This window comes from Tamandua tetradactyla, chromosome 4 (assembly GCF_023851605.1).
Source record: "Tamandua tetradactyla isolate mTamTet1 chromosome 4, mTamTet1.pri, whole genome shotgun sequence".
NCBI lineage: Eukaryota > Metazoa > Chordata > Mammalia > Pilosa > Myrmecophagidae > Tamandua > Tamandua tetradactyla.
In genome coordinates, this window is record NC_135330.1 from 167,696,918 (window position 1) to 167,724,896 (window position 27,979).

The 27,979-nt window shown below is 38.0% G+C and overlaps 1 protein-coding gene across 6 annotated transcripts in view; it reads right to left on the minus strand.

The window, feature by feature from the left end:
* Window positions 1-1,298: 1,298 nt before the first annotated feature.
* Window positions 1,299-27,979, minus strand: part of DOCK9 (dedicator of cytokinesis 9) — a 341,474-nt gene continuing 314,793 nt past the window's right edge. For 5 of the 6 annotated variants that reach the window (XM_077158579.1, XM_077158575.1, XM_077158574.1 and 2 more), the window contains 4 exons: window positions 11,017-11,207; window positions 4,191-4,291; window positions 3,921-4,059; window positions 1,299-2,569 (listed from right to left, as the gene is read on the minus strand). In XM_077158579.1, the coding sequence (XP_077014694.1) occupies window positions 2,447-2,569; window positions 3,921-4,059; window positions 4,191-4,291; window positions 11,017-11,207 (554 nt within the window). In that variant the 3' untranslated portion in view covers window positions 1,299-2,446. The remainder of the gene's footprint in view (window positions 2,570-3,920; window positions 4,060-4,190; window positions 4,292-11,016; window positions 11,208-27,979) is intronic. The other variant, XM_077158580.1, reaches the window with a different exon arrangement.

Consider the following 27,979-nt stretch of genomic DNA (forward strand, 5'->3'; position numbering starts at 1 on the left):
CATGTGCTCGGGAAAGCAGGTACAATTCAGGGGCAGATCACAGTGCCTTGAAACATTCATCCAAGTCCTCTGGAAGATGTGATGGCTAGCCCCTGCCTTTTGAAATTTGTATCATGGGAACTTATACAAAAGCAGAGAAAGTGGTATAAATCATTCCCTATGGACCCAATTTTAGCTTTAACAATGACCAATATTTTGTCAATCTAATGTTTCATCCACCAATACCCCCCTTCTTGTTTTTTTTTTAAACTTTTTTTATTGTATAGTATAACATATATACAAAGTAAAGAAATAAAAAAGCAATAGTTTTCAAAGCACTCTTCAAAAAGTGGTTACAGGACAGATCCCAGAGTTTGTCATGGGCTACCATATTATTCTCTCATATTTTTCCTTCTAGCTGCTCCAGAATATAGGAGGCTAGAGGGCTTAAATACCTTTTTTTATCATCACAATTGACTTTTTTTTTTGTGAACAATAACATTTACAAAAAAGCTATAAATTTCAAAGCACAGCACCACAGTTAGTTGTAGAACATATTTCAGAGTTTGACATGGGTTGCAATTTCACAATTTTAGGTTTTTACTTCTAGCTGCTATAAAATACTGGAGACTAAAAGAGATATCAATTTAATGATTCAGCATTCATATTCATTTGTTAAGTCTATCTTCTAATTCCATCATCACCTTTAATCTTTCCATCTCTCTTTTAGGATGTTTAGGCTATGGCAATTCTAAATTTTTGATATAGGAAGGTTGTGTCACTAATATGGGGTAGGGAGATGGAACTACCTGATGTTCTGGAGAGGCTGGGCTAGGTTTCAGGACTTATCTGGACAAGGGACCCATTGGAGATTGTAGGTTTCTGGAAAGTTACTCTAGTGCCTGGAACCCTTGTAGAATCTTATATATTGCCATAGGTGTTCTTTAAGATTGGCTGGAATGGTCCTGGTTGGGGGTTGGCAGCTTATGATAGGTAGCAAGGTCTACCTGAAGCTTGCATAAAAGCAACCTCCAGAGTAGCCTTTTGACTCTGAACTCTCTCTGGCACTGATACTTTATTATACTTCTTTTTCCCCTTTTGGTCAGGATGTAATTGTTGATTCCATGGTGCCAGGTCTGAATTCATCTCCCATGTCACCAGGGAGACTTTCACCCCTAGATGTCATGTCCCATGTAGTGGGGAGCTCCCCTCCTTGTTTTTGGTTGAGTATTTTAAGGAAAATTCCAGATACCATGTTCATCCCCAAGCACTTCAATGTCCTGCCTCTTTTAGGGGTGTCAAACAATAAATACCCAGAATTCACTAACAAAAAATCAGCATGTTACTTTTAATACAGAGGTGGTACAGAATGTTTAATTACAGCAGGGCAGTAATTCCAGTTAAATAAAATTAAAAACCTTTATTTTCCCAAATATAAAATTACTAAATTAATATCTTAAAAGAAAATATAACATGGTGAAAGCTTTAAATTATACCACCATTCACCATAGGATTTATGATTCACCAATTACACACTCTATCACTTTGGCAAAAGGATGACAATTTTAAAACAGTTTATAAACCTCACATAGCAAAGACTGTATACATCTACATATTGCACTTATTTATTTACAAGAATAAAACAGTAAAGTCAAATGTATTGCATATACTAAGAACAGCACAAATTCATCACAAACAATGCAGAAGCTGATGTATTAAAAATGTATAGAAATGCGATACATATATATACAGAACGTCAAGACTGTATTAACAAACAATATGTACATAACAACATACTGTTCTATTTTTTAGTTTTCAGCATAGTTGTGTTTATTAATACAGGCCTTTGGTTCTAAACTGCTTGACTAGTTTTAAGTTCACATAGTTTCTTAAATTTTCATATATTTTAAATGCAATTAAATGAGTATAAAAGCACTATATCTTCTTGTTAACTGGTATAAAAATTACAATGGTTGATTCCCTTCGGTCATCAAAAACTAGTCACAAAAATAGTTCTTGTATTCAACCTGAATGTGCCATAGGGAAAAAATATTTTCAAGCTTTCCCAGCTTAGCCTAGAGGCAAAAAGGCTAACCCAACTCCAATTTCAGTGCTACTGTTTCTGCTATGTACATTCCATAACACTTGTTTTCTTTAGGCTATTTATTTTACTACTACTCTGTAAGGAAATAAAATTTAGCTACAGCTTAAGACTCCTCTGTTAAGATACAATGAAAACTCTGAATATTGCCAGTGAGATTTAAAAAAATATGTGCACCCTCTTATTAACTTCTATAGAAAATCTGCTATGAAACAACATAGTTCTTTATTTCCTTTCCCACCCATTTTCCTTGGCTTCTCTTTGTGCTCAGTCTTCCCCATGTCTTACTTGAACCAGTGATCAGCTTTAGAAATCATCCTGAGTTTGCAAATGACAAAGTCTACACACAGAGTTTGTGAGGAGCAATCACACAACTGAAGAAGAGCTGGTCATGCCGTGAACCATTGTGCTTGTTGGCGTTCCACTGATGGCATTGAAGATATGAAGGGAATTCGGTAAGACGCTTGTCTTCTCCTCCAGTGGGCAAATCTCGAGACACAGAAGAATAACATTACCAAACAAACATTTCTCAAAATGGTACATTTTTCATAACATATACAACTTCCTATCATACTGTGTCATTAGTGTGAACAAAGGTACTTTTGGACAGGTTGAATTTAACAGTTCGTAGAGACAGATTGTTATAGTTACCTGGGAAGTGACTATTTCAGATCAGAATTATTAGGATAAAGTCAAGAACAACATATTTTGTTTACTTCACTAGTTAACAAGTGGAAAGTATTTTAGACCGACCAGATCTGGAGTCTTTTACACTAAATTACATTCATTTCTTTAATCATTTCAAAATGTTTTCTACTTTTCTAAATGCCCAGAAGAAGGCTGCTTCCTTTGCACTTGCATTGTCACTATGTCAATGTCTGCAGTCACTCAATCTTAGTAATAACGTTACCTAAGGCAATATATCAAGGTTCAGAAAAATAAAATAAAAAATGACATTACCATCCCATCTGAATGTGTTAGCATGGAGGAGAAAAAAAGCAACGGAGTTAAATCTCAAATATTTAAGTTAGTTTCCAACAATGAAAATTTCCTAATGAAATGAATATGTGATATGGTAACTAATACAAATGGTTCTGCTTTTCATTTTACAAGAATGAAAGACAATAATGGAAGGAGGAGGCAAAGAAGGTATGTGCCATCAAAGTGCTAACATTAGTTATAAAGACTGGTATAGTGATTTGGAAGAAGGCAGGTTGTAGCTTATGGAGAATGGACCTCAAAAAGCAAAAATGTGGATACTGTCCTTTGACATTCACTTTGTAGCCACCCCTCTGATGACTACTAAGCTGACATTCATAATCTTACCAAAAATAATAATAGATGAAAGAGACAAGAGCAACGACATAATGAATGACAAGGCATAAAGAAGAAGTAATAATGAATAATCAACTGGGACACCCAGGTCAGCCAAAAACTCTTAATAAAGAATTGTATATAAAGGATCGGGGAATGAAGAAAGTTGTAATAACCAAATGCGTAATGCTTTTTGTGTGAGGGTTTTTTGTTTGTTTGTTTGTTTTCTTTTTTTTATTTCAGGGTGGGAAGAGAAAAAGTTTATGACACATGGCCACATCTACAACAAAGATGAGGAGGTAGGAGCTACTTTCTTGTACTTGCTAGAGATCCTAACAGCTGGGCAATCGGTTTGCTGTTCCCCAAAGAACCTGGGGTTAGAGAGTAGAGGGGTGTGGTATGCAATATCATTCTTTAGATATCAAAGTTCTGGGAGTTAGGTTATCATCGGGTGTACTTCTGACCCCAACTAATGCACAGTCCCTAAATAAGAAATCCAAGTTACCAGAGACAGTTTAGCACTTACCTGCTCATGCATAATTTCAGAAAGCTCTTTTGCCATTTCCCTGTAGTTGGCCTTCATTTCTTCCTGATACTCTAACTGGTCTTCTTTAATCAGACGTTCGTTTACTGCTAAGGCTTGACCACAAGCTTCCACAAATTGCCTGAAATGGTACAAGAGAGGACATAAAGACATATAGAGGACAAAGAAAAGGTTCAACTGGTCGTATCTCTTTCTTGAATGATCACAGTACTTATCAATACTTGAGAAAAAGACATTTTCAGTGTGCTTTACCTGAAAACTTCTTTAAGCAATTTCACTTTATTGTCAGGATATCTCTTTGTGTTTGTGTCATCTAAGAAAGCACGGGCATATGCTAGTGGACCAGCATTAACCTAGATAAAGAATAAAGATTTAAAACTAGGTTATGAAAAAATTACCATGATTGTATAATCAGGTTCAGTAGGCATGTGCTAAAATAAAGCCTGTTTGAGTGAATGAGTTAATCATGACCCCGCACCACTGAGGTATTTATAACCTCAAAGCAAAGAAGTGAATAAACTTATATTCTCATATGTCATTTAAATTTTATCATCTTAGCCACCCTCTGATATAGACAGGGCTCTTATAACAGTGGTTTGTTTCATGTAAGAAGAGAACAAGGCTTGAAGAACTTAAGTTTGAGGCTCAAACACCTAATGAGGAAAACACCTGATCCCAGTTTTCAACTGCATGTGAAGGATTCTTACTACCAAGGCTTTTAGGATACTGAAATGTATGTATGATACACTACACTGAATGAAGACAAACAATCTGATGAAGTCAATGAAAAAAAATTTTTTTTAAGTATATATGGCAGTTTTTGAAAAACAATAATTCACTTCATTCCATTGACATTACAGTCATGGACAAACCGATTTGCTGTCTGCGAAGGAAAGAATCATCCAAGGTATATTAGGAAGCCAAAGAGTAGAGGCACTTGGCACACGGGGAGTGAATAAGGACCCTATATCTCACAATTATCTAAGAAGAGTTCTCTGAAGTTGGGTAAGCCAGGAAATGTGGGAATGTGGTGAGAAGGAAGGTGGCTCACATTGGGTTGAAAGGAGAATGGTCCAGCACCTGAAACAGCTTAGGAAAGGGCCTGATCATGAGTTGATAGCACAATTTTTACTGGAAGTTATGGTGGGTTTAGAAGGAAAGAAAGTAGGGACAGTCATCTGGCTTGTTAGTTGCTACTGGCAAAGGGGGATGGGCTGTGGTTCTGATCCATGATGTGCAGGATGTAAATGGCCAGGGAAATGAGCTGGGAGAAGTCACATCAGGAGGTGGGGAGGCAGAGCGTACTAGCCACAGGGGCCAGAGGTGGAGCCTCAAATCAGGAACAACTAGGTGACCTCTTGTGATGACTGGAAATGTAAGGGTGGACTTGACATCAAACTAGATGTATGCGGGGGACCATGCCAGGAAACTGAAGACCATCCAAATCATTATCTGAAATAATAAAATAGAATTTTAAGAAATTGCAAAGAGACTTCATTCTAACACAACAAGTTCTTTTAGTTAGTGCCAAGAAGTCACCTGATGGCTCTGTTCTATAAAGCAGAAACCCTGAGGAGCCTCTAGGTGAAACAATGACAGAAATATGCAAATAAAATGATTAAAAAGTTAGTTCCCTGTCCTCCCTCTTTGTTGCTAAACTTAATCTCATCATTTTATCATGGATTCTTTGCTTTTGAAGATGATTACTTAATAAAACTTTAAAGTTGCTGTCAAATGGCAGGGTACTTGCTGCCCTATAAGAAAGCTCAACAGACCTGGTCTGCCCCACTTTTACTAGTCTTTCAGAGACTGATGTTCCGAGCCACAATTATTGAATGGTTTTGGTTTAAGATGGAAACAACTGTAGCCTCTGATCCCATTATGTAATCAGTTACATTGCTAAAATGTTTATCATAGTCACTTACTAACTTATTTTGGTTGATAAATCTTTCAGTCCTTAAGGGAAGAGGTTGAAAACATCAGCAAATACTTTGTGATCAATGACATTTAGAAAAATGTTAGGCAACAACTGATGATTCTGTGGTGTGGAGCTTATGAAAAGTTGACAAAAACTGATTTCAAAAAATGAACCAACCAAACCAAACCAAATTATATATTACAATCTATGTGTAAACTTTTACAAACACACCATTTTGGAGAGTTCAGAAAATGAAAAGAATGGGATATAGGGAAGTATACTTTTACATAAAACATGTGCTAGAATTATTTACATATATTTAAAAATAGTAAGAAGCCTTGCCATCACTGGAGGGAGGTAATTTAACATTTTTCAATTACTTAGGAAACCATGTAAGTATACCTTAAAAAAAAATTATCCCAGAGTAATCTGAACAGATTAAAAAGTATTTGCAAAGTCCCCTTGAAGGACTGGAGAAAAAGGTAGAAATATTAAACTTCCCTACCTGGGGAAGACCTGATATTCTCACAAGCATTGGGGACTGCCAATATGATGGGCCAGACCCTCGATCTTGGGGCTTACCCTTAGGCAAAGCAGAAGTCAAACCTATTTATGATTATGCCTAAGAGTCACCCCCAGAGAACCTCTTTTGTTGCTCAAATGTGGCCTCTCTCTCTAAGCCAACTCCATAGGTGAACTCACTGCCTTTCCCCCTACGTGGGACATGACTCCCATGGGATGAGCTTTGCGTCATGGGATTGAAAGAATCTTCTTTTCCAAAAGGGTGAAGAGAAATGAAACGAAATAAAGTTTCAGTGGCCGATACATTTCGGATAGAGTTGAAAGGTCATTCTGGAAGTTGTTATTCAGTATACAGATATCCCTTTTCAGTTTTGGGGATATTGGATTAGCTAGGAGGAAATATCTGAAACTGTTTACTGTAATCCAGTTGGCTTGATTCTTTGAGATGACTGAATAACCACAGAACTTTTAAGGTATGACTGTGTGATTGAGAAAAATCTGTGACTGATACTCTCTTTATCTAATATCTAATGGATAGAGGAGGAAAAAACAAAGACAATAAATAAATAAATAATAGGGGGGTAGGGAGGGGGGCCTGGGATGTTTTGGGTGTTCTTTTTACTTTTATTCTTATTTTTAGTTTTTGGAGTAATGAAAATGTTCATAAACTGATTGTGATGACAAATACACAGCTATATGATGATACTGTGAACTACTGATTGTACAATTTGGATGATTATATGGTATGTGAATATATTATATGTCTCAATAAAATTGCATTAAAAAAACCCTGTTATTGAGGTATAACATATTTCACAAACTGAACATATTTGTGTAATAGGTACCTAGACCAAGGATGATGTTTCAAATAAATAGTGAACATCAACTGGATAGCCATATGGAAAACATATCTTGACAGTCCTACCTAACTCCATATACAGAAGTCAATTCCATATGGATTGTCTCAGATATAAAAGTCAATTCTAAATGAAGAAAACATAGGAGAATATCTTTGAGATCTTGGAGTAGGCAGAGATTTCTTAAAAGGACATAAAGAGTGCTACCCTATTCTCGTTTGCTAGCTGCTAGAATGCAATATACCAGAAACAGAATGGCTTTTAAAAAGGGGAATTCAATAAATTGCTAGTTTACAGTTCTAAGGCTGAGAAAATGTCCCAGTTAAAGCAAGTCTATAGAAATGTCCCATCAAAGGCATCCAGGGAAAGATATATTGGTTCAAGAAGGCCAATGAAGTTCAGGGTCTCTCTCTTAAGTGGAAGGGCACATGGTGAACACAGTCAGAGTTTCTCTCTCATCTGGAAAGGCACATGGTGAGCACAGCGTCATCTGTTGCTTCTTCTGGCTTCTTGTTTCATGAAGTTCCTCGGGAGACATTTTCCTTCTTCATCTCCAAAGGTCGCTGGCTGGCAGACTCTGCTTCTTGTGGCTATGTCATTCTGCTCTGCTCTCTCTGAATTGCTTTCATTCTCCAAAATGTTTCCTTTTTTATAGGACTCCAGAAACTTATCAAGACCCACCCAAATGGGTGGAGACATGTCATCACCTAATCCAGCTTAACAATCACTCTTGATTAAATCACACTTCCAGGGAGATAATCTGATTACAGTTTCAAACATACAGTATTGAATAGGGATTATTCTGCCTTTACGAAATGGGATTTTGATTAAAACATGGCTTTTCTAGGGGAATACATCCTTTCAAACCAGCACATACCCATAATAAAAAAATTGATCAACTAGGCTACCTCAAAATGATGAATTTTTGTCAATCAAAAAATACCACTAAGATAAGCCATGCCCTCGATCTTGAGGCTTGCCCTTATGAACTTGTTTCTGCAATGGTGAAGCCAAGCCTACTAATAATTATGCCTAAGAGTAACCCCCAGAGAACTTCTTTTATTGCTCAGATGTGGCCTCTCTAAGCCAAACTCTGCAAATAAATTCTCCCTATCTGGGATATGACTTCTGGTGGGGGTGGAGGGGATAATTCTTCTTGGCAACATGGAACATGACTCCCAAGGATGAACCTGGCCCTGGCACTGTAGGACTATGGATGCCTTCTTGACCAAAAGGGGGAAAAGAAATGAAACAAAATTAAGTTTCAGTGACTAAGAGATTTCAAATTGGGTCAAGAGGTCATTCTGGAGGATACTCTTGCAAGCTTCAGCCAGATAGTATGGCAAACTGCCATACTATGTCAAGTCCCGACCAATACTATTCCTGAAGACCATAAAGAATACTCTTTATGTATACTTTACATAATACTATGTAAATACTATTACATACTAATACTATGTATTAGTATTAGTATACTAATATACTAATATTATAGTATATTACTAGACCTGTCACAGAGCCTCTTCTTGTTCTGGTCCCTACTCAAAATTAGCAGCTTTTCTGGTCACCTGGGACATGGGCCAGAGTAGCACACCCGAATGAGGAATATATTGTCTCCAAAATCCAGAGGCCATCTAAGGCATTGTGCCTCTTTTTTCGTCATTGGAGGGGCCAGATGCAACAGTTTATCCTTCACCTTAGAAGGGATATCTTAGACATGCCCCACACCATTGGACACCTAGAAATTTCACTGAGGTGAGGCTCCTATATTTTTGTTGGGTTTATCTCTCTTTTCCTGACATGCAAATGCCTTACCACTAAGTCTAGAGTAGTTGCTTATTGGACCTTCTTGCTCACTAAGTCCAATCAACATGATATCATCAATATAATGGAACAGCGTGATGGTCTTGTGGAAGGAAAAAATGATCAAGGTCCCTGTAGCAAGATTATGACATATGGCTAAAGCATTGATATACACCTGAGATAAGACAGTGAAGGTATACTGCTGGCTTTGCGAGCTGAATCCAAACTGTTTCTGGTGGTCCTTATTAACAGCTATTGAGAAAAAAGCATTTGCTAGATCAGTAACTTCATACCAGGTTCCAGGGGATGTGCTGATTTGCTTAACCAATGATACCACATCTGGAATAACAACTAACCAATGATACCACATCTGGAATAACAACTGTAATTGGAGTCATCACATGGTTAAGTTTATGATAATCCACTGTCATCCTCCAAAACTTATGTGTTTTCCGCACAGGCCAAATAGGACAGTTGAGTGGGGATGTGGTGGGAATTACCACCTCTGCCTCCTTCAAGTCCTTAAGAGTGGTACTAATCTCTGCAATTCCTCCCGGAATCCAGAATTGCTTCTAATTTATTATTTTGCTGGGTAGGGGCAGTTTTAGTGGCCTTTCCCACCATAATAGCCCTCATTCCACGAATCAGGAAATAGGTGTGGAGGTTCTATCAGATGCTGAGTATGTCGATTCCAATTATGCATTCCAGAACTGGGAAGATAACCACTGAATGGGTCCAGGGACCTATGAGACCTGGCGTGAGACAGACCTGAGCTAAAACTCCATCGATCACCTGACCTCCATAAGCCCTAACTCTGTGTGTGGACCAAAATGACATTTTGGGTCTTCTAGAATTATTGTCACTTCTGAGCCAGTGTCTAGTAATCTGCAAAATATCCTTGGAGTAACTGATTAGGCCAGTGCTTGCCTGACCAGACAACTGGGCACCATCACCTGGTCAAGTTAACACCTGAACCCAATCATTACATCCAGATATCCCAGAAGATTGAGAGAATGGTCAGATGAGAGGGAGGAGGTATAAATGAGAAGTTAGGATTTAACAAATGATTATGACTAGTGACTCATTATCTATTTCTTTTTAGTTTCTAGTGTATTAGAATAGCCAGAAGGAAATACCTGAAATTGTTGAACTACAATCCAGTAGCTTCAACCTTTGATAATGACTGTATAACTATACAGCTTTTACTGTGTGACTGTGTGATTGTAAAAACCTTGTGACTCCCTTTATCCAGTGTATGGGTAGACAAGTAACAAATTAAAGACATACATGAAAAAAATAATAGTAGTAACAGGTCAACAATATGGAAAAATATCCCTATGTAAACTAATGACAACAGTTAATAGTACTACTGTAATAATCTTTCATCAATTACAACAAATGTAACTATTTAAAAAAATAGTAGAATTACAAAAAAATAAAAATATTTCCACACCAATGCAAGTGTTGATGATGGGGTGGTATATGGGAATCCTATATTTTATGCATGATTGTTCTGTAAACCCACAACTTCTCTAATAAAAATTAAAAAATAAAAACAAAAAAATACTCTTCAGAGAATGAAACTTAAGGTACCTTATATAAAAATTTTTATAAAAAACAGAAAACAAAAATTCTTTAAGAAAATTTATTGTCAATCTATACCTTATATTTAGCAAAGTCTAATTAGGTACCTAGAATTCCCTAAATTATTGCAAAATCAGGTTAGCACAGAGGCCCAGGTATTTGAGAGCTGTCTCTTATTCTTTTCCAGCAGGACAGCTTAGTAAACATGACAGCTCTTGTAGGTGGGTTGGGTAGGGGGCCTTAAGGCTACCTCCCTCTATGATGGAGATACTGCATGGATGCTGGGAAGGCGAGCTAAGGATTGCCACTGGGGTCTAAACTAGCCCTCGCTAGCAGAGAGCTTTTTCCTCCGATGCTCTAAGGTCTGCCTTTTGCCCTGGTGCCAGGTGCTCACCTGAACGCTCACGCTGCCCTGGAGTTTGAGCTGCAGTTTGATCATGTCCACCTCAGCTGAAGAGCACAGCTGCCGGAGTTCAGCCACCTTCTTACTCATTTCGTCAATGGCCACTTCAATGGGGTTAAGATCGGTGTGATGCTGGTACATGACAGGAATCCGCTTCTTCACATAAGGGAAGCAGTGTATTGCTGCAGAGGAAGAAACCCCAGAATTATTCCAGAGCCTGCATGGCCTTTATAATTAGTTTTACAAATTAAAACACACTTCCAGGAAGAAAGCTGAACAGAATAGCTCGAGCTTAGCCCTGCTCCATGGAAAAGTTAGAGAAGGGACAGGAGGGCGACTGAGGTGGCGATTCGGGAGTGCGTCTGACCTGGGAGAGCACCACATGTGCAGCCCGGGTTGCAGAGGCCGAGGAACTGAGAGGCAGAAAGCTGGAGCCTGGCATGGAGGTGTGGAGACCACGGAAGTGCTCGGACAGGAGCCCGGGACTAGGAAGTAAGCCAGGCTGTGTTCCTTGGGTGTGCTACCACCACTCACCAGCACGGCCAGCCCCGTGACTGGCAAGTCACCCCATACCCCACACACCTGAATGCTGTCATATGCTCCCATTCCCCATGCTCCAGGCAACCCCACCCCACCAGCCCCAAGTGCACATATCTCCCCCACACCCCCACTCCAAGTGGAGCCCAACCCACCTCTCCTGAACCCCTCCTGAGCACTACTTCCTTCTCCTTGTTCCCTGCAGGCTGTTGCCAGCGCATAAAGGCTGCGGGCACTAACCTCCATATTTAGGCTACCTCTCTGTCTCCTGCCTCGCCCACCCATGGCATCGCATAGCCTCACTCTGCTCCTCTGACCTCAGCACATTCGTTTACAGCACTCCTAGGCCCGCGCATGCACACGGGCCCCCAAAATGTCATTCAGCTCTGGGAACTGACTTTACAGCAGTCCTAGAGCAGCCCTCAGCCATACTTCCCAGCTCTGAGAAGTGCCGACCTGCACAGCCGGGTCACATCTGCCCCCAATTCACAAAGGCATAATACTGACCTGCTGCCACAGCTCTATGCATTAGCACAAAGGGCCCCATGTCTCAGACCAGCGCACACCAAGTTTACATCCCCCAGACCAGTGTACCCACACAGCTACATCCTCCCTGGCCGCTGGGTGCCCATGTTCACAAGCATCAGCATAACACCCCATACCTGCCCTGAAACAAATCACTGTACTGAGGGCTCCCCTTGTGCCGTGCTCCCTGCAGTACAACCATCCCACAAACACAAGGCCTTAGACTACTGAAAGAAATCAAGTCCCAAAGCAAATCATTCAAGATATTTACATGTGACGAAGACAGTAGAAGATCACTAAGCATATTACAGTGCAGACAGATATAGACCTGCCTAACGACCAAATTAAAACACCAGAGGAGACACAGATGCTGAAATAACTAATCAAAGATGTTCATACAACTCTACTTAATAAAATAAGTGGGATAGCAAATGACATAAAGGACATCAAGAAGACAGTAGAAGAGCATAAAAAGGGATTTGAAAGAATAAATAGAAAAACAGCAGATATCACAATGATTCAAGACTCTGTTGACCAAGTAAAAACCATACTAAAGGCACACAACACCAGATTTGAAGAGACAGAAGAAAGAATAAGTGATATAGAGGACAGGATAATTGACTTTGAAGACTCAAAACAGCAAATGGCAAAAAAGATGAAAAATTGAATGAGAACTCAGGAAATGATAGACAAAACAAAGTGCACAAATACAGGAATCATTGGTGTCCCAGAAGGAGAAGAGAGGAATAAAGGGCTAGGAAGAGTAGTTGAGGATATAATGGGGGAAAACTTCCCAATCTTCATAAAGGACATAAATATACAAGTCCAAAGAAGCCCAAAGAACTCCAAACAGAATAAATCCAAATAGGCCTTCCTCAAGGCACATATTAATCAGTCTGTCAAATGTTGAAGAGAAGCAGAAAATCCTGAAAGCAGCAAGAGAAAAAGAGTCTACTAAACATATAAGGGAAGTCAAATAAGACTGAGTTCAGACTACTCAACTAGCACCCTGGAAGTGAGAAGGCAGTGGTATGGTATATTCAAGATCCTGAACAAGAAAGACTTCCAGACAAGTATTATCTACCCAGCCAAGTTGTCCTTCAGGATTAAGGGAGATATTAAAGTCTTCACAGACAAAGAAGTCCTGAAAGAATTTGTCAACAAGAGACTGGCCCTACAAGAAATACTAAAAGGAGTTCTGCTGGCTGAAAAAAAAGACAGGAGAGGGAGGCCTGGAGGAGGACAAGGAATTGAGGAGTGTCACTGAGGGTAATTTAAAGAATACAAAGAGAAAGAGGGAAAAGAATACATAGATCTGACAAATAAAATTAAAAAAATAAGATGGTGGAATCAAGAAATGTATTTTCAGTAATAACTGAATGTTAATGGACTAAACTTACAAATAAAAGATAAAGATTGGCAGAATGGATTAAGAAACATAATCCAGCTATATGCTGCTTACAAGAGACTCATCTTAGACACAAGGATACAAATAGATTGAAAGTGAAAAGATGGAAAAAAATTTTCCATGCAAGTCGTAATCAAAAGAAAGCAGGAGTAGCTATACTAGTATCGGACAAAATAGACTTTAAATGTAAAGACATCATAAGAGACAAAGAAGAACACTATATACTAATTAAAGAGTCAATTTGCCAAGAAGATATAAGAATCACAAATGTTTATGCTCCCAATCAAGGGGCTCCAAAGTACATGAGACAGAAACTGGCAAAACTAAAGGGAGCGATAAATATTTCAACAATAGTAGTAGGAGACTTCCATATACCACTCTCCTCTGTAGACAGAACAACCAGACAGAAGATCAACATGGAACTAGAGAAGTTAAATAACTTGATAAATGAATTAGACTTAATAGACATATATAGGTCATTTCACCCCAAAGTACAAGGTTACACATTCTTCTCTAGTTGTGCTGGTTTGAAAGGATGTATGCCCCCTAGAAAAGCCATGTTTTAATCAAAATTCCATTTCATAAAGGTAGAATAACCCCTATTCAATACTGTATGTTTGAAACTGTAATCAGATCATCTTCCTGGATGATATGATTTAGTCAAGAGTGGTTATTAAACTGGATTAGGTGACGACATGTCTCTACCCATTTGGGTGAGTCTTGATTGGTTTACTGGAGTCCTATAAAAGAGGAAACATTTTGGAGAATGGGAGATTCGGAGACAGCAGAGAATGTTGCAGTACCACGAAGCAGAGAGTCCACGACCTGGCAATTTTTCGAGATGAAGAAGAAAAATGCCTCCCAGAGAGCTTCATGAAACCAGAAGCCAGGGGAGAAGACGGTAGCTGATGACACCATGTTCGCCATGTGTCCTTCCAGATGAGAAAGGGATCCTCACCGTGTTCACCATGTGCCTTTCCAGATGAGAGAGTAACTCTAACTGTGCTCACCATGTGCCCTTCCTCTTAAGAGAGAAACCCTGAACTTGACTGGCCTTCTTGAATCAAGGTATCTTTCCCTGGATGCTTTGATTGGACATTTCTATAGACTTGTAATTGGGACATTTTCTTGGCCTTAGAACTGTAAACTAGCAACTTATTAAATCCCCCTTTTTAAAAGCCATTCCGTTTCTGGTATATCGCATTCTGGCAGCTAGCAAACTAGAACACCAGTGTTCATAGAACATTACCCAGGATAGATCATACGCTGAGGCACAAAACAGGTCTTTATAAAAATACTGAATTATTCAAAGAACTTTCTCTGATCACAGTTGGATGAAGATGGATCTCAATAACCACTAAAAAATGAGAACATTCACAAATATATGGAGATTAAATACACACTCTTAAACGACTAGTGGGTCAAAGAAGAAATTGCTGGAGATATCATTAGATATTTGGAGATGAATGAAAATGAGAATACAACTTATCAGAACTTATGGAATGTGGCAAAGGCTGTGCTGAGACTGAAATTTATTGCCCTAAATGCCTACATTAAAAACAAGAAATAGCAAAAGCTCAGAAATGGACAGCACAATACTACCTAACTGTAATACAATTATGTTAAAACACTGAATGAAGCTGCATGTGAGAATGATAGAGGAGGAGGGCTGGGGACATAAATGAAATCAGAAAGAAAGATAGATGTTAAAGATTGAGACGGTATAATCTAGGAATGCCTAGAGTGTATAATAATAGTGAAATGTACAATGCACAAATTTTAAAAATGTTTTTGCATGAGGAAGAACAAAGGAATGTCATTATTGCAGGGTGCTGAAAACAGATGGTAATTAACATTTAAAAATGTCACCTTCTGGGCCGCGGTGGCTCAGCGGGCAAAGTGCTTGCCTGCTATGCCGGAGGACCTCGGTTCGATTCCCGGCCCCAGCCCATGTAACAAAAACGGAGAAACAGAATACAATAAAACAAGAAAATGTTTAAAGATGTTTCCCTTTCTTCCTTCCTTCCTTCCTTCTGTCCTTCCTTCCTTCTCTCTGTCTTTCCTTTAAAAAAAAAAAAAAAAAAAAAAAATGTCACCTTCTGTGTGAGACTAAAGCAAAAAATGTTTATTTGTTACAAAATTTAAAAAAAAATCATCCATTTGAATATTTATAGTATCTCTATTCATAATTTACAAAATACAGAGATAATCCACATGATCTTCAACTGCTAGACAAACTGTGATGCATTCCTATAATGGAATACTAGTCAGCAATAAAAGGAACAAATTAAAATATATGTTTTGTTCAAAAACATCATTAAGAACATAGATGAATATGAAATGAATTGTTTGAAGTGAAAGTAGCCAGGCTCCATTAACATGACATTCCAGGAAATGAAACACGATATGAATGAACAAGAGATGGTTTCTGATCATGAATGAACAAGGGATGGCCAGAGGTCATGGATGGGAGGATGGTTTGACTACAGGGGATTAAATTTTGGAGTGATGGGACTACTTTGTTGCCTAATGTGTATTTCTTAATTATTTCTACTATTTTTCTAACAAATTGGATTTTTTTGAAAATGTCAACTTCATTGGCAAAAACATTTTGAGACTGTTGAGTCATTTTCCCTAATATTGTATTTTAGTAATTGTAGCAGTGTCTTCTCTCTTGATGATGATATGAGCCTTTTCTCTTGGTTTCATTTCCAAAAACCCAGCTTTTGGCTTTGCTCAATATTTTGTTTGTTATCATGCATTCATTTATTTTCCTTTTTATTATAAACTTATCTTTTCTGAGGAATATTTTATATATTGTTATGTTCACAGAATTTATAATAAAATTTGAAAAATGAATATATGTGTTCCCCATCCCAATCAAAATACAGAATACGTTATCAATCCCAGAAATTTCCTCATGCACATTCCTCACTGATGTCATCACCTGTGAAAAATAGCCACTGTTCTGATTTCAATCACCTTATCAAAATCTTGCCTGGTTTTGAATTTAACATAAATTGAATTACATAACAGAATTCATATTTATTTATTTTTAGCCTGGATTATTTTGCCCTCCATCATGTCTGTGAGTTTCATGCATGTTGCAACATGGGTCAATAGTTAATTATTTTATTGTTCAATAAATAATTTGAGTGAATATACTACAATATCCTTGCCCATTCATCCCCTATAGAAACTGAACTGTTTTTAGTTTGGGGTTATTATGAATAAAGCTGCTATGAATGACAAAAAAAAAAACAAAAAAACAAGAAATAGCAAAATCAAGGATTTAACAGCAAATAAGGAACTTGAGAAAGTATAGCACACTAACCCCAAAGCAAACTGGAGAAGAGAAATAACAAAGATTAAAGCAGAGATAAATTAATGGGAGAACAAAAGAACAACAGAAAATATCAATAAACCAAAAGTTAGTTCTTTGAGAAAATCAATAAAATTGATGGGCCACTAGCAAGACTGACAAAGAAAAAAAGAGAGAGGAGGGGCAAATAAACAAAATCAGAAATGAGAAGAGGTGTGTTACCAAAGACCCTGAAGAAATAAAAGAAATCATAAGAGGATACCATGAACAACTATATGCCAACAAATCAGACAACTTAGATGAAATGGACAAACTCCTGCAGACACACAAACAAGCTTCACTGACTCAGGAAGAAACAGAAGATCTCAACAAACCAATCACAAACAAAGAGATTCAATCAGTCATCCAAAATCTTCCTACGAAGAAAAGCCCAGGGCCAGATGGCTTCACAGGGGAATTTTAGCAAAATTCCATAAAGAACTAATACCACCCTGCTCAAACTTTTCCAAAAAATTGATTAGGCCAATTCCCCTAATGAATATAAATGTAAAAATTCTCAATAAAATATTAGCAAATAGAATCCAACAGCACATTAAAAGAATTATGCACCATGACCAAGTGGGGTTTATACCAAGAATGCAAGGATGGATCAACACAAGAAAACCAATTAATGTAGTACAGCACATTAACAAATCAAAAGGGAAAAATCACAAGGTCACCTTGATTGATGCTGAAAAAGCATTTGACAAAATTCAGCATCCTTTTCTGATAAAAACACTTCAAAAGGTAGAAATCAAAGGTAACTACCTCAATATGATAATGGAAATATGTGAAAAACTGATAGCCAGCATCATACTCAATGGAGAGAGACTAAAAGCTTTCCCCCTAAGATCAGGTACAAGACAAGGATGCCCACTGTCAGCACTATTATTCAACACTGTGCTAGAAGTTCTAGCTAGAGCAATCAGGCAGGACAAAGAAATAAAAGGCATCCAAATTGGAAAGGAAGAAGTAAAACCCTCATTATTTGCAGATGATATGATATTATACTTAGAAGATCCTGGGAAGTCTACAGCAAAGATACTCGAGCTAATAGACAAATTCAGCAAGGAGGTGAGATATAAAATTAACGTGCAAAAATCAGTTACATTTCTATACACAAGCAATGACCTAGCTGAGGAATCAGTTAAGGAAAAAAATTACATTCAAAATAGCAACTAAAAGAATCAAATACTTAGGAATGAACTTAACTAGGGATATATAGGACATGTACACAGAAAACGACATAATATTGCTAAAAGAAATCAAAGGAGATCTAAATAGGTGGAAAGACATTCCCTGCTCATGGACAGGAAGGCTAAATATAGTTAAGATGTCAATTCTCCCCAAATTGATCTACAGATTCAACACAGTACCAATCAAAATTCCAACAACCTACTCTGAAGATTTGGAAAAGCTAACTACAAAATTCATTTGGAATGGAAAGATACCCTGAATAGCTAAAAGCATCCTAAAATAGAAGAACAAAGTGGGAGGAGTAACACTCCCTGACATTAAAACCTATTATAAAGGGACAGTGGTCAAAACAGCATGGTACTAGCACAAAGACAGAAGCATTGACCAATGGAATCGAATCAAGAGTGCAGAAAAAGACCATCAAATTTATGGTCTACTGACAAGGCCCCCAAATCCTCTGAACTGGAATAAAATAGTCTACTCAATAAATGGGCATGGAAGAACTGGACATCAATAGACAAGAATGAAAGAGGACCCCTATCTTACACCCTACATAAAAATTAACTCAAAGTGGATCAAACACCTAAATATAAGAATTAACACCATAAAGCTTCTAGAATAACATGTAGGGAAACATCTTCAAGACCTAGTAATAGGAGGTAGCTTCCTAAACCTTACACCCAAAGCACAAGGAACAAAAGAAAAAATAGATAAATGGGAACTCCTCAAAATCAACTGCTTCTGCACCTCAAAAGACTTTGTCAAAAAGGTGAAGAGGCAGTCAACTCAATGGGAGAAAATATTTGGAAATCACATATCGGACAAAGGTTTGATTTCCAGTATATACAAAGAAACCGTACAATTCAACAACAAAAGAACAAACAACCCAAATATAAAATGGGTGAAAGATATGAATAGACATTTTTCTGAAGAGTAAATACAGAGGGTTCAAAAACACATGAAGAGAGGCTCATTTTTATTGGCTAAGGGAAATGCAGATCAAGACCACAATGAGATGCTACCTCATACCTATAAGAATGGCTGCTATTAAACAAATAGGAGACTATAAATGTTGGAGAGAATATGGAGAAAATGGGACACTTATGCACTGCTGGTGGGAATGTATAATGGTGCAGCCACTATGGAAGATTGTTTGGCGGTTCATTAGGAAAGTAAATATCAAGTTGCCCTATGACCCAGCAATAACACTACCTTGTATATACCCAGAAGAGCTGAAAGCAATGACAGAAACAGACATTTGCACACCAATGTTCATAGCAGCATTATTCACAATTGCCAAAAGATGGAAACAAACCAAGCACCCATCAAAAGACAAGTGGATCAACAAAATGTACCATATACGATGGAATATTATGTGGCAGTAAGACAAAATGACGTCCTGAAGCACATGATGAGATGGATGAACTCTGAGATCATCATGCTGAATGAAATTAGCCAGACACAAAAGGATAGATACTATATAATTCCACTTTTATGACCAACATAAAGGTATAATCAGAGGCTTATCATACAGAACATAGGGGACTTAGAGATACATAGAAACTAGAGATGGGTGAACCTTTAGCTATTGAGGTCTTACTCCAATGTAAGGGAATAGATAGGAGAGAAGGTGATTCTTTAGTGGGTGTATAAATAATATTATCATAATGAAGATGAACAAGATTGAAAGGGTAGTTATATAGACCTACGTGTTCCACTGATTCACACTAGAAATATGAATTAGTTCTTGTAAGAATTACTTCAAAGATATGATTCTTGTATTAAGAGTGTTCAAGTCCAGAGTACAGGGGTAAAGCTGCTATTGCATGCTATGAGCTATGTTCAAAAGGAAACCATCAGCACTACCACAGCAACAGCAGAGGTAAATAATGAGGTGAGGGACAAGAGTTAAGGAGAGGTTTAGATTTCCTATTGGGCGAGGGTGCATTTATTTGTTTTCTTTTTCTTGGGAACAATGAGATTATCGAAAAATGAGAATGTTGATAGACTGTGGACTTTGGGCCTTCTACATGATGCCCAATGAATGCAGGTGGCTGAAGGATGCACTGACAGAGAAGTAGATTGGCAAGCGATGGTATATACTTATGAACTAAGTTTGTGCTGCTACAAAAAAGGAACACGGTTGTAAGGCATGCAATGATGTGAATGAGCATGTGGGATATTTGGTGAGACAAAATAAACCAGAAACAAAAGAATAGGAATGGTATGGTGACCTTAGGATATGCTTATAAGAAAACAGGGGCCTAGATTGTAAGCTTTTAGAGCAGACACATTAAGTCTGGAGTGGTGATTAATATTTCTGGATTTTGAGAGGCTGTTTTATATATATAACCTGATATTTAGAGATAAGAATGAAGCTGAACAGGTTGGGGTTAAAGTAATTTAGAACATAGGGGTAAGGAAGACACTGTCTATATTTTAGAACCACATGTACTCTTTGAGACCAACGGAAGAAAGGTTTATTTGATCTGGAACTGAAATTTTCTGTAGTGCATAATATAACTCAATGTATCTGTATAACTCACTTGAACAATTCAAACAAAGGGAGCACAAAATAAGAAAGATATCCTTTAACATTGCATAGATTATTGTAATGCCTGGAAATATCCTAGAGAATACTAAGCAGATAATCAAAAAGTATTGGCAAAGTCCCCTGAGGGAGGGGAGAAAGAATATGGAACTATTAAACCTTACCATCAGGGAATCCCCTGATACCTTGTCAAACTTTAGGGACACCCAAATCAATAGGCCATGCCACCGATCTTGAGTTTTACTCTTGTGAAGCTTATATAGGTGGCAGAGAAGCTTAGACTACCTAAAGGCACGCCTAAGAGTTGCTTCTGGAGGACCTCTGTTCTTGCTCAGATGTGGCCTCAGTCTCTCTAAGTCCAACTCTGCAAGGGAAATCATTGCCCTTCCGCCTACATGGAACATGACATCCAGGGTGAAAGTCTCCCTAGAGACATGGAAGATGACTCCCAGGGATGAATCTAGCCCTGGCACCATGGAATCAACAATTACATCCTGACCAAAAGGGGGAAAAGAAGTATAATTAATAAATGATCAGCGGCAAGAGAGTTCAAATAGAGTTGAGAGGTTACTCTGGAGGTTGCTCTTATGCAAACTTCAGGAGGACCTTGCTAAAACTATCATAACCCGCCAATCCTCAACCAGGACTACCCAGCCAATCTTTAAGAATACCTAGGGCAATTTATAAGATTCCATAAGAGTTCCATGTACGAGAGTAACTTTCTAGTAACCTACAATCTCCAGATGGGTGCCTGGTCCAGCTAAATCCTGAAACCTAGCCCAGCTTCTCCAGAACATCAGATAGCTTCATCTCCTTACCCCATATTAGTGACAGACCCTTCCAATATAAAAAATTTAGAAATGCCATAGCCCAAAACAACCCTAATGAGCTGTATGGAAAGATCAAAGGTGATGGTGGAGTCATACATACAAGATAGGATTTAACAAATGAATATGAATGCTGAAGCATTAAATTGATCTCTTTTAGTCTCCAATATTTTAGGGCAGATAGAAGTAAAACTCTAAAATTGTGAAATTGTAACCCACGTCAAAGTCTGAAAAATGTTCTACAACTAACTGTGGTGCTGTGCTTTGAAATTTATAGCTTTTTGGTATATGTGTTATTCTTCACAAAAAAAGAAGGAAAAAAGTCAACTGTGTTAATAAAAAAATATCTAAGCTCTAGCCTCCTATATTCTGGAGCAGGTAGAAGGTAAAATATGAGAGGATCGTATGATAGCTCATGACAAACTCTTGGATCTGTCCTATAACCACTTTTTGAAGAGTGCTTTGAAAACTATTGCTTTTCTATTTCTTTGCTTTGTATATATGTTATACTACACAATAAAAAAAAGTTAAAAAAATAAAAACATTAGAACTGCGGCTAATTGACATAAAGGAATGCTTACTATGGGCTAGGTTGTGTTCCCTTTATGTATTATTTCTTTAATCCCCTCAAGAAACCTGTTAAGAAGCTACTATTATTGAGGTAGAAGTAATTATCATTCTCATTTTATGGATAAAGTACCTGAAGCTTGCCAAAGTCACACTAGTAAGTTTGTGGAATCTGAATATTGTTATCTTTATAATCATGTAACTATGTTTAATGACAGGTCTTTGTTATCCTTTTGTGAAGAGTGTCTTTGAGTAAATCACTTTATCATTTCCTGCTCAACTTTCTCATCTATATACGCTCTAACCTCCCCTGAAGCTGTGTTCAGAACTAGTAGGTTTAAAATGAGCTGGTAGTTAAAAAAGGGCTTTGAAAACATAAAAAAAATAAACAGTTTTGTGCTATTACATAACAGATTAAATCTAGAAATTAGCCTGTAAAGATATCCTCAAGGAAATTCATGGTTATAACCAGAGCTTTGAATGGCATAATAAAGTTTGTGTGAATCTGTGAAACCAGTGAAAAATAATAAATGGGAAAACATTTCCAAGCAAAGCGGTTCATGAACCAGAAATCAGCAAACTATTAGAGGTGTACTAATGATTTTGAAACATTCATAGCTATAAATGAAAAAATATTTTTTTAAACAGAAAAAGCCCATCAATAGAGTCTTCATTCATCTAAACATATCGACACCAAAGAGCTAATTTTTAAAAAAAATTGAAAAACAGCATGTTTTAATTTGGGTCTATTTCACATTTCTATCTCACTGCTTTATATGGGTATCTAAATATCTATAAGAGTCTCATTCAATATATATTTACTAGTAGACATAGATTTATGTTTAAAAGCTTATTTTATTTTTAATAAGCAAAAATAAGATGGGATTGGTTGTGTTTGGACTCATTACTATTTTGTAAGTGTCTGGGAAAAGTTTACTCTTATCATAAAAGAGAAAACAGAGTCAGCTATAAAACAGTTCAGAGAGGCCAAACCAAGGTCTGGATAAAGATGAAAAGATGTCCAATCTAATACAACCTCACTTGTCACACACTCAGAGCCCTGTTCTATTCTCTAAATGTTTTATCAATTTATGTTCAAGGGTTGTTGTGCTATTATTCTTCTGTACTTCTTCTGGATAGTTTTTAAGTAGTGGAACTGGGATCAATAAATCTTCTTTGAACTGAAAGCTCCTTTTATAGTGTGAAAGACTAGACACTGCTGCTTACCAGCCATGGAAACCATAATCTGACTAGAGGTCTAACTGAATTTGGACAGACTGATGTGCTTTATAAAGTTCTACCACATTGCTGTTTGTGAGGAAGAAGTACCAGTAAGTGTTTTGTGATGCTGACAGACAAATCAAAACACATGAAATTAGTATCATTAGAGTATTCTGACTCCATGAATAAGCAAATCTATAGAGTCAGAAACTAGAGGACAAGTTACTCGGGGCTAGGATAGGGGTAGGGTATGGGAGCTGCACTGGTACAGAATTTCTAATTATAGCAAAGGAAAAAATTTTGGTAACAGATGGTGGTGATGGTAGCACACTATCAATGTTATTAATATGATTATATATGTAAATGAGTCTAAAAGGGGAATTATAGATAGTATATGTTACTAGAATAAAATTAAAAAAAAACAAAACATAAGAGTGTATGATACAATGAAATGTAATGTTAAACTACAGACCACAGTTAGTACATTTATAATATTCTTTCATCAATTATAACAAAGGTCCCATAGTAATGAAAGGGGTTAACAATTGGGGTAGGAAATTATGGGAACCCAATATTTTCTGAATGATTTTTCTATAAACCTACAACATCTCTAATAAAAAAATTATATTGAAAATACATGTAATTAGTATCACTGGAGTATCTCTGACTATATTGTGATAGTATTGTTATTTCAGGGAGAAAAACAATCTCCATGGGTAATGTCGTATATGCATTGTCTGAGGACTGACAAAGATATCTTTTTTCTTCAGGTGATAATAGGAGACTTTAGGAGCAGACAAGATTAAGGTGCAAGAAGATACAATATTAATCCTCAGAGAAAACACAGGGTCCATGCAAGAGCCTCCAAGATCCCATGGGATCAGGGACTTCCCAACTGACCCCTCCCAGCTTCCTTTCTGGCCTCTTCTCTGCTCCGCTCCCTCTTCTCACCCTGCTCCAGTCACCCGGGCCTCTCACTGCTCCCAGAATATGCCAGGCCCCCACTATCCTGCTGTCAGCCTCTGTACCAATGCTTCTTCCTCCACATATTTGCATGGCTTACTCCCTCACATCCCACAAACCTCAACTCAACAGGTCACCTCCTCAACCCGGGGCCTACTCCACTTACTCCATTTAAACTGAAACTCTCCCACTCAACCCCACATTCCCTAATGTTTATCACTTTCCAGAATAAGGAGTATTTACTCATTATATTTATCCTCGGTCTCCCCTTGCTAGAATCTAAGCTGCCCAAAGGCAGAGATCTTTGTTTTGTTAGAATGCCCAGCTGCCTGTGCTCAATACATTTTGTTGAACTAAGGAGTGTATTACTGCTGAAATGACTCAATGAAAGAGCAAACTGACCCTGGAAAGTGGAACATTACGGGACCGACTGAGCAAGCCATTGTGTTAATAAATGGCCCACATTAGTGATCAGCAGGATTAGGAATACATGGCTAATAAGTGTGGGTGATTACATGGTCTGGCTAGAATCAATAGATGGTGTCGGGTAGGAGAGTATTTCCATCCTTCATTCCTGGTAAGCGCTGGGAGTTTGGGTGAGATTTAGAAGACCCTGGAATAGTGCCTGGGAAGAAACTCCATGGCAGAAGTTCTATGAAAGAAGGAAAAGAGGGATCATCTTGGGAATAGGCTCAGAAATTTATACTTAAAGAGACTGTAAACTGGGGGGGTGCAACAGTGGCTCAGTGGCAGAGTTCTCTCCTGCCATGCTGGAGACCCGGGTTTGATAACTGGAACCTGCCCAGGCCAAAAAAAATAGATTGCAAGGTGATCATTAGGTTTCTCAAATACTCATACAACTGCAGTTAACTAACTGGTTGTGAACAATCTAGGAATGTGACCCTCTGCTGGGTTCAGCAGCCAGGGAAGGCTGGGGCTTCCCTACAACCTGGAAGGCCAAAGGTCAGGTTTGAAGCAACGCAATGTAATGGAAGAACTTAGGGGAAAGTTCAAAGTCTTTAGAAAGTCCTAGTCTATGTATCACTAAGGTTGATATAGAGTTTATAAGTTTTATTTATAGTAGCATTTTTATGTCCCTTTCTCTAAATCTTTATACTTTCTAGTAACTATCCCTTCAATACTTGGAAACCTTTCAGGGCAAAAACCTGCATCTTTTTTGTGTTTTGTTCTACCATAAACCCCTTTGCTCATCATTGACTCTAAAAGGCAAGGAGCTTTTGGTGGATGAGAGCCAGCAAAATGAAGTACATTCTTCCTCATCCTGGTTACAATTTACAAAATTATATAACATAACGAGATGGATTTTATAACTCATTTTTTCATATGAGGAAACTAAGGCACAGAGAGGTTCAGCAACCTGCCCAACATCACACAGTGAGGATTTGAACCCAAGCCTGAGGGATTCCTAAGCCCAGTCTCTTTGCTGCCCCACACTGCACCTTTTCAGCCTAACAGCTGGGTGGTGTCGTTGTACACCAATAGCATGTATATCTACTCTGCCTTTTTCTGTAGTGGACTCTTCCTCTTTGTTCCATTCTGTTCTGGCAGAGAGAGAGCCTTGTTCACATACTTTATCATATAAAATATTTCTGTAACAAAAATGACAAATTATAACCTTGAAGGAAATGTGCCTAGGGAAAACATCCTATGGTGATTGTCTATAAATCAGTATGCTACTTTCACAAAATAATAATTAAAAATCCTGGCCTTGCTTCATCAGTGAACTAGGTTTACTTAAAGTAGCAGTTCACAAACTTGAGTGTGCATCAGACACACATGGAAGGCTCATTAAACAAACAGCCACACCCCAACCATAGAGTTTCTGATTTAGTTGTTCTAGGGTAGGGCCCAAGAACTTAGATTTCTAACAAGCTCCCAGATGATGTTGATACTGCTGATCCTGGGACAATCCCTTGATAAAAACTGATTTAAGGAATCAAAAGTAAAATTATTGTAGCTATAGAGATAAGCATTGCAAGCGGGATTCCCATAAAATGATTCCATCTAGAAATGTAGTTAACCTGCTTAGTAAGAATAATTTGCTCCTGAGGTGTGCACTGGAAAAAATAATTCATTTACTTATGGGGGACGGGCTAAAGTTAGTGAGAACAGTATTATTTGTGCTTTATGTCTGTCATCTGATTATTCTAAAAGGAGATTAGGGACTTTTTCTTTCAGAATGTAGATTTTTAAAAATTTTAACTCAGCCCCTTTTAAGGAGGGTAAAATATTCCCCTTGATATGATGTTCTGTGCTGTTTTATAATAATCCATATTCTTTTTTTGTAAGAGCTTTATTGATTTAATTCACATCCAATAACTCACTCATTTACAGTGCACAATTCAATGGTGAGAGGTGAACCTCACCTGAAATCCTGCATTTTAGCACTAAGGCCTTTCACTTATTTTAATGGGCATATTTTACCGATCAGATGGAAAACTCCTGAACACCAACTTCTAGAGAAGCAATGGGCACTTTCTTGGTTCAACTTACCAAGGTTAGTCTGAAAAATATGCCTAAACAGGGGATACTGACACACTTGACATTCTGAACAGGCTTCCTCACCATTTTTTAAGTTCAAGGATGTATTTTATTTTAGCTTATCCCTGCTACATTGCTAACCTTGACAACAGTTTAGACTCCCCCAAAGAAGGTAAAAAATCACCCCTAGGAAACTCTATACTTGTTAGCAACTGGATGCCAGTTCCGTCAGGAACTGGAAAATAATGAAAAATACATTTCTGAGAATTGGATACCCATGGCTATACAGTGCCAGAGGGATCAACTAAAACTCTGAAACAACTGGACAGGGGACTCCTGAATTCAGTGAGCTCCCTGGCATGGAAAGCATTCAAGCTAAAGTCAGTCAACTACCATCAGGAATGAGGGAATAGAATCCAACCCTTCCCATCTATTCATTCAGACTAAAATTACCAGGCAGGTGTATGTGGAAACCTATGTATGAGAGATAAGTGAGATGGGTCTCTTCCCTGGAGGTACAACCAGGATCAGGTTCTTGACCTGGGGGCCAGGGACCTATAGAGGGGTCCACATGCATTTTAGAAGGACTGTGTAAATCATCTGAAATTGTGCGCAAAAGCATGCTGGGGAGATAAAAGTCAAGGGTTTTCATCAGATTCTATGTGAATGACCTTACATAGGATATGACCTTAAGGTCTAGTGGAAGAAAAAATATAAAAAGATAAATATAAAAATACCGTGAGTATTAAACCATAAGAATCTGATAAATGTTAAACTGAAAGGAGTACATGGGGGAAGCTAAATAAGCTCTAAGGCCCTGAACTGGGTTGAACAGAAGTTCCCCAAAAGATATGTCCAAAAGATATGTATGTGAACACCTTTGGAAAAAGGGTCTTTGCAGATGTACTTAAGGATCTTGGGACGAGATCTTCCTGGATTAGGGTGGGTCCTAATTCCAATGACAAGTGTCCTTAGAAGAGAAGAGAAGAGGAGAGGACAGGCACAGATGGGAGAAGGCCAAGTGGAGGCAGAGGCAGAGGCAGAGGCAGAGGCAGAGTTTGGAGTAATGCTGTCACTCACGAGGAATGCCAAGAGCTTCTGGAAGCTCTTGGCAAGAAAGACTACTCCTCTGGAACCCTAGAAGGAGTGGGGCCCTGTGGACACCTTAATTTCAGACCTCTGGCCTCCAGAATGTGAGAGAATAAATTTCTGTGGTCTTAAGCCACCCAGTTTACAGTATTTTGTGGCAGCAGCCACAGGAAACTATGATGGGCTCCTTCCAAATCTGAAACCTT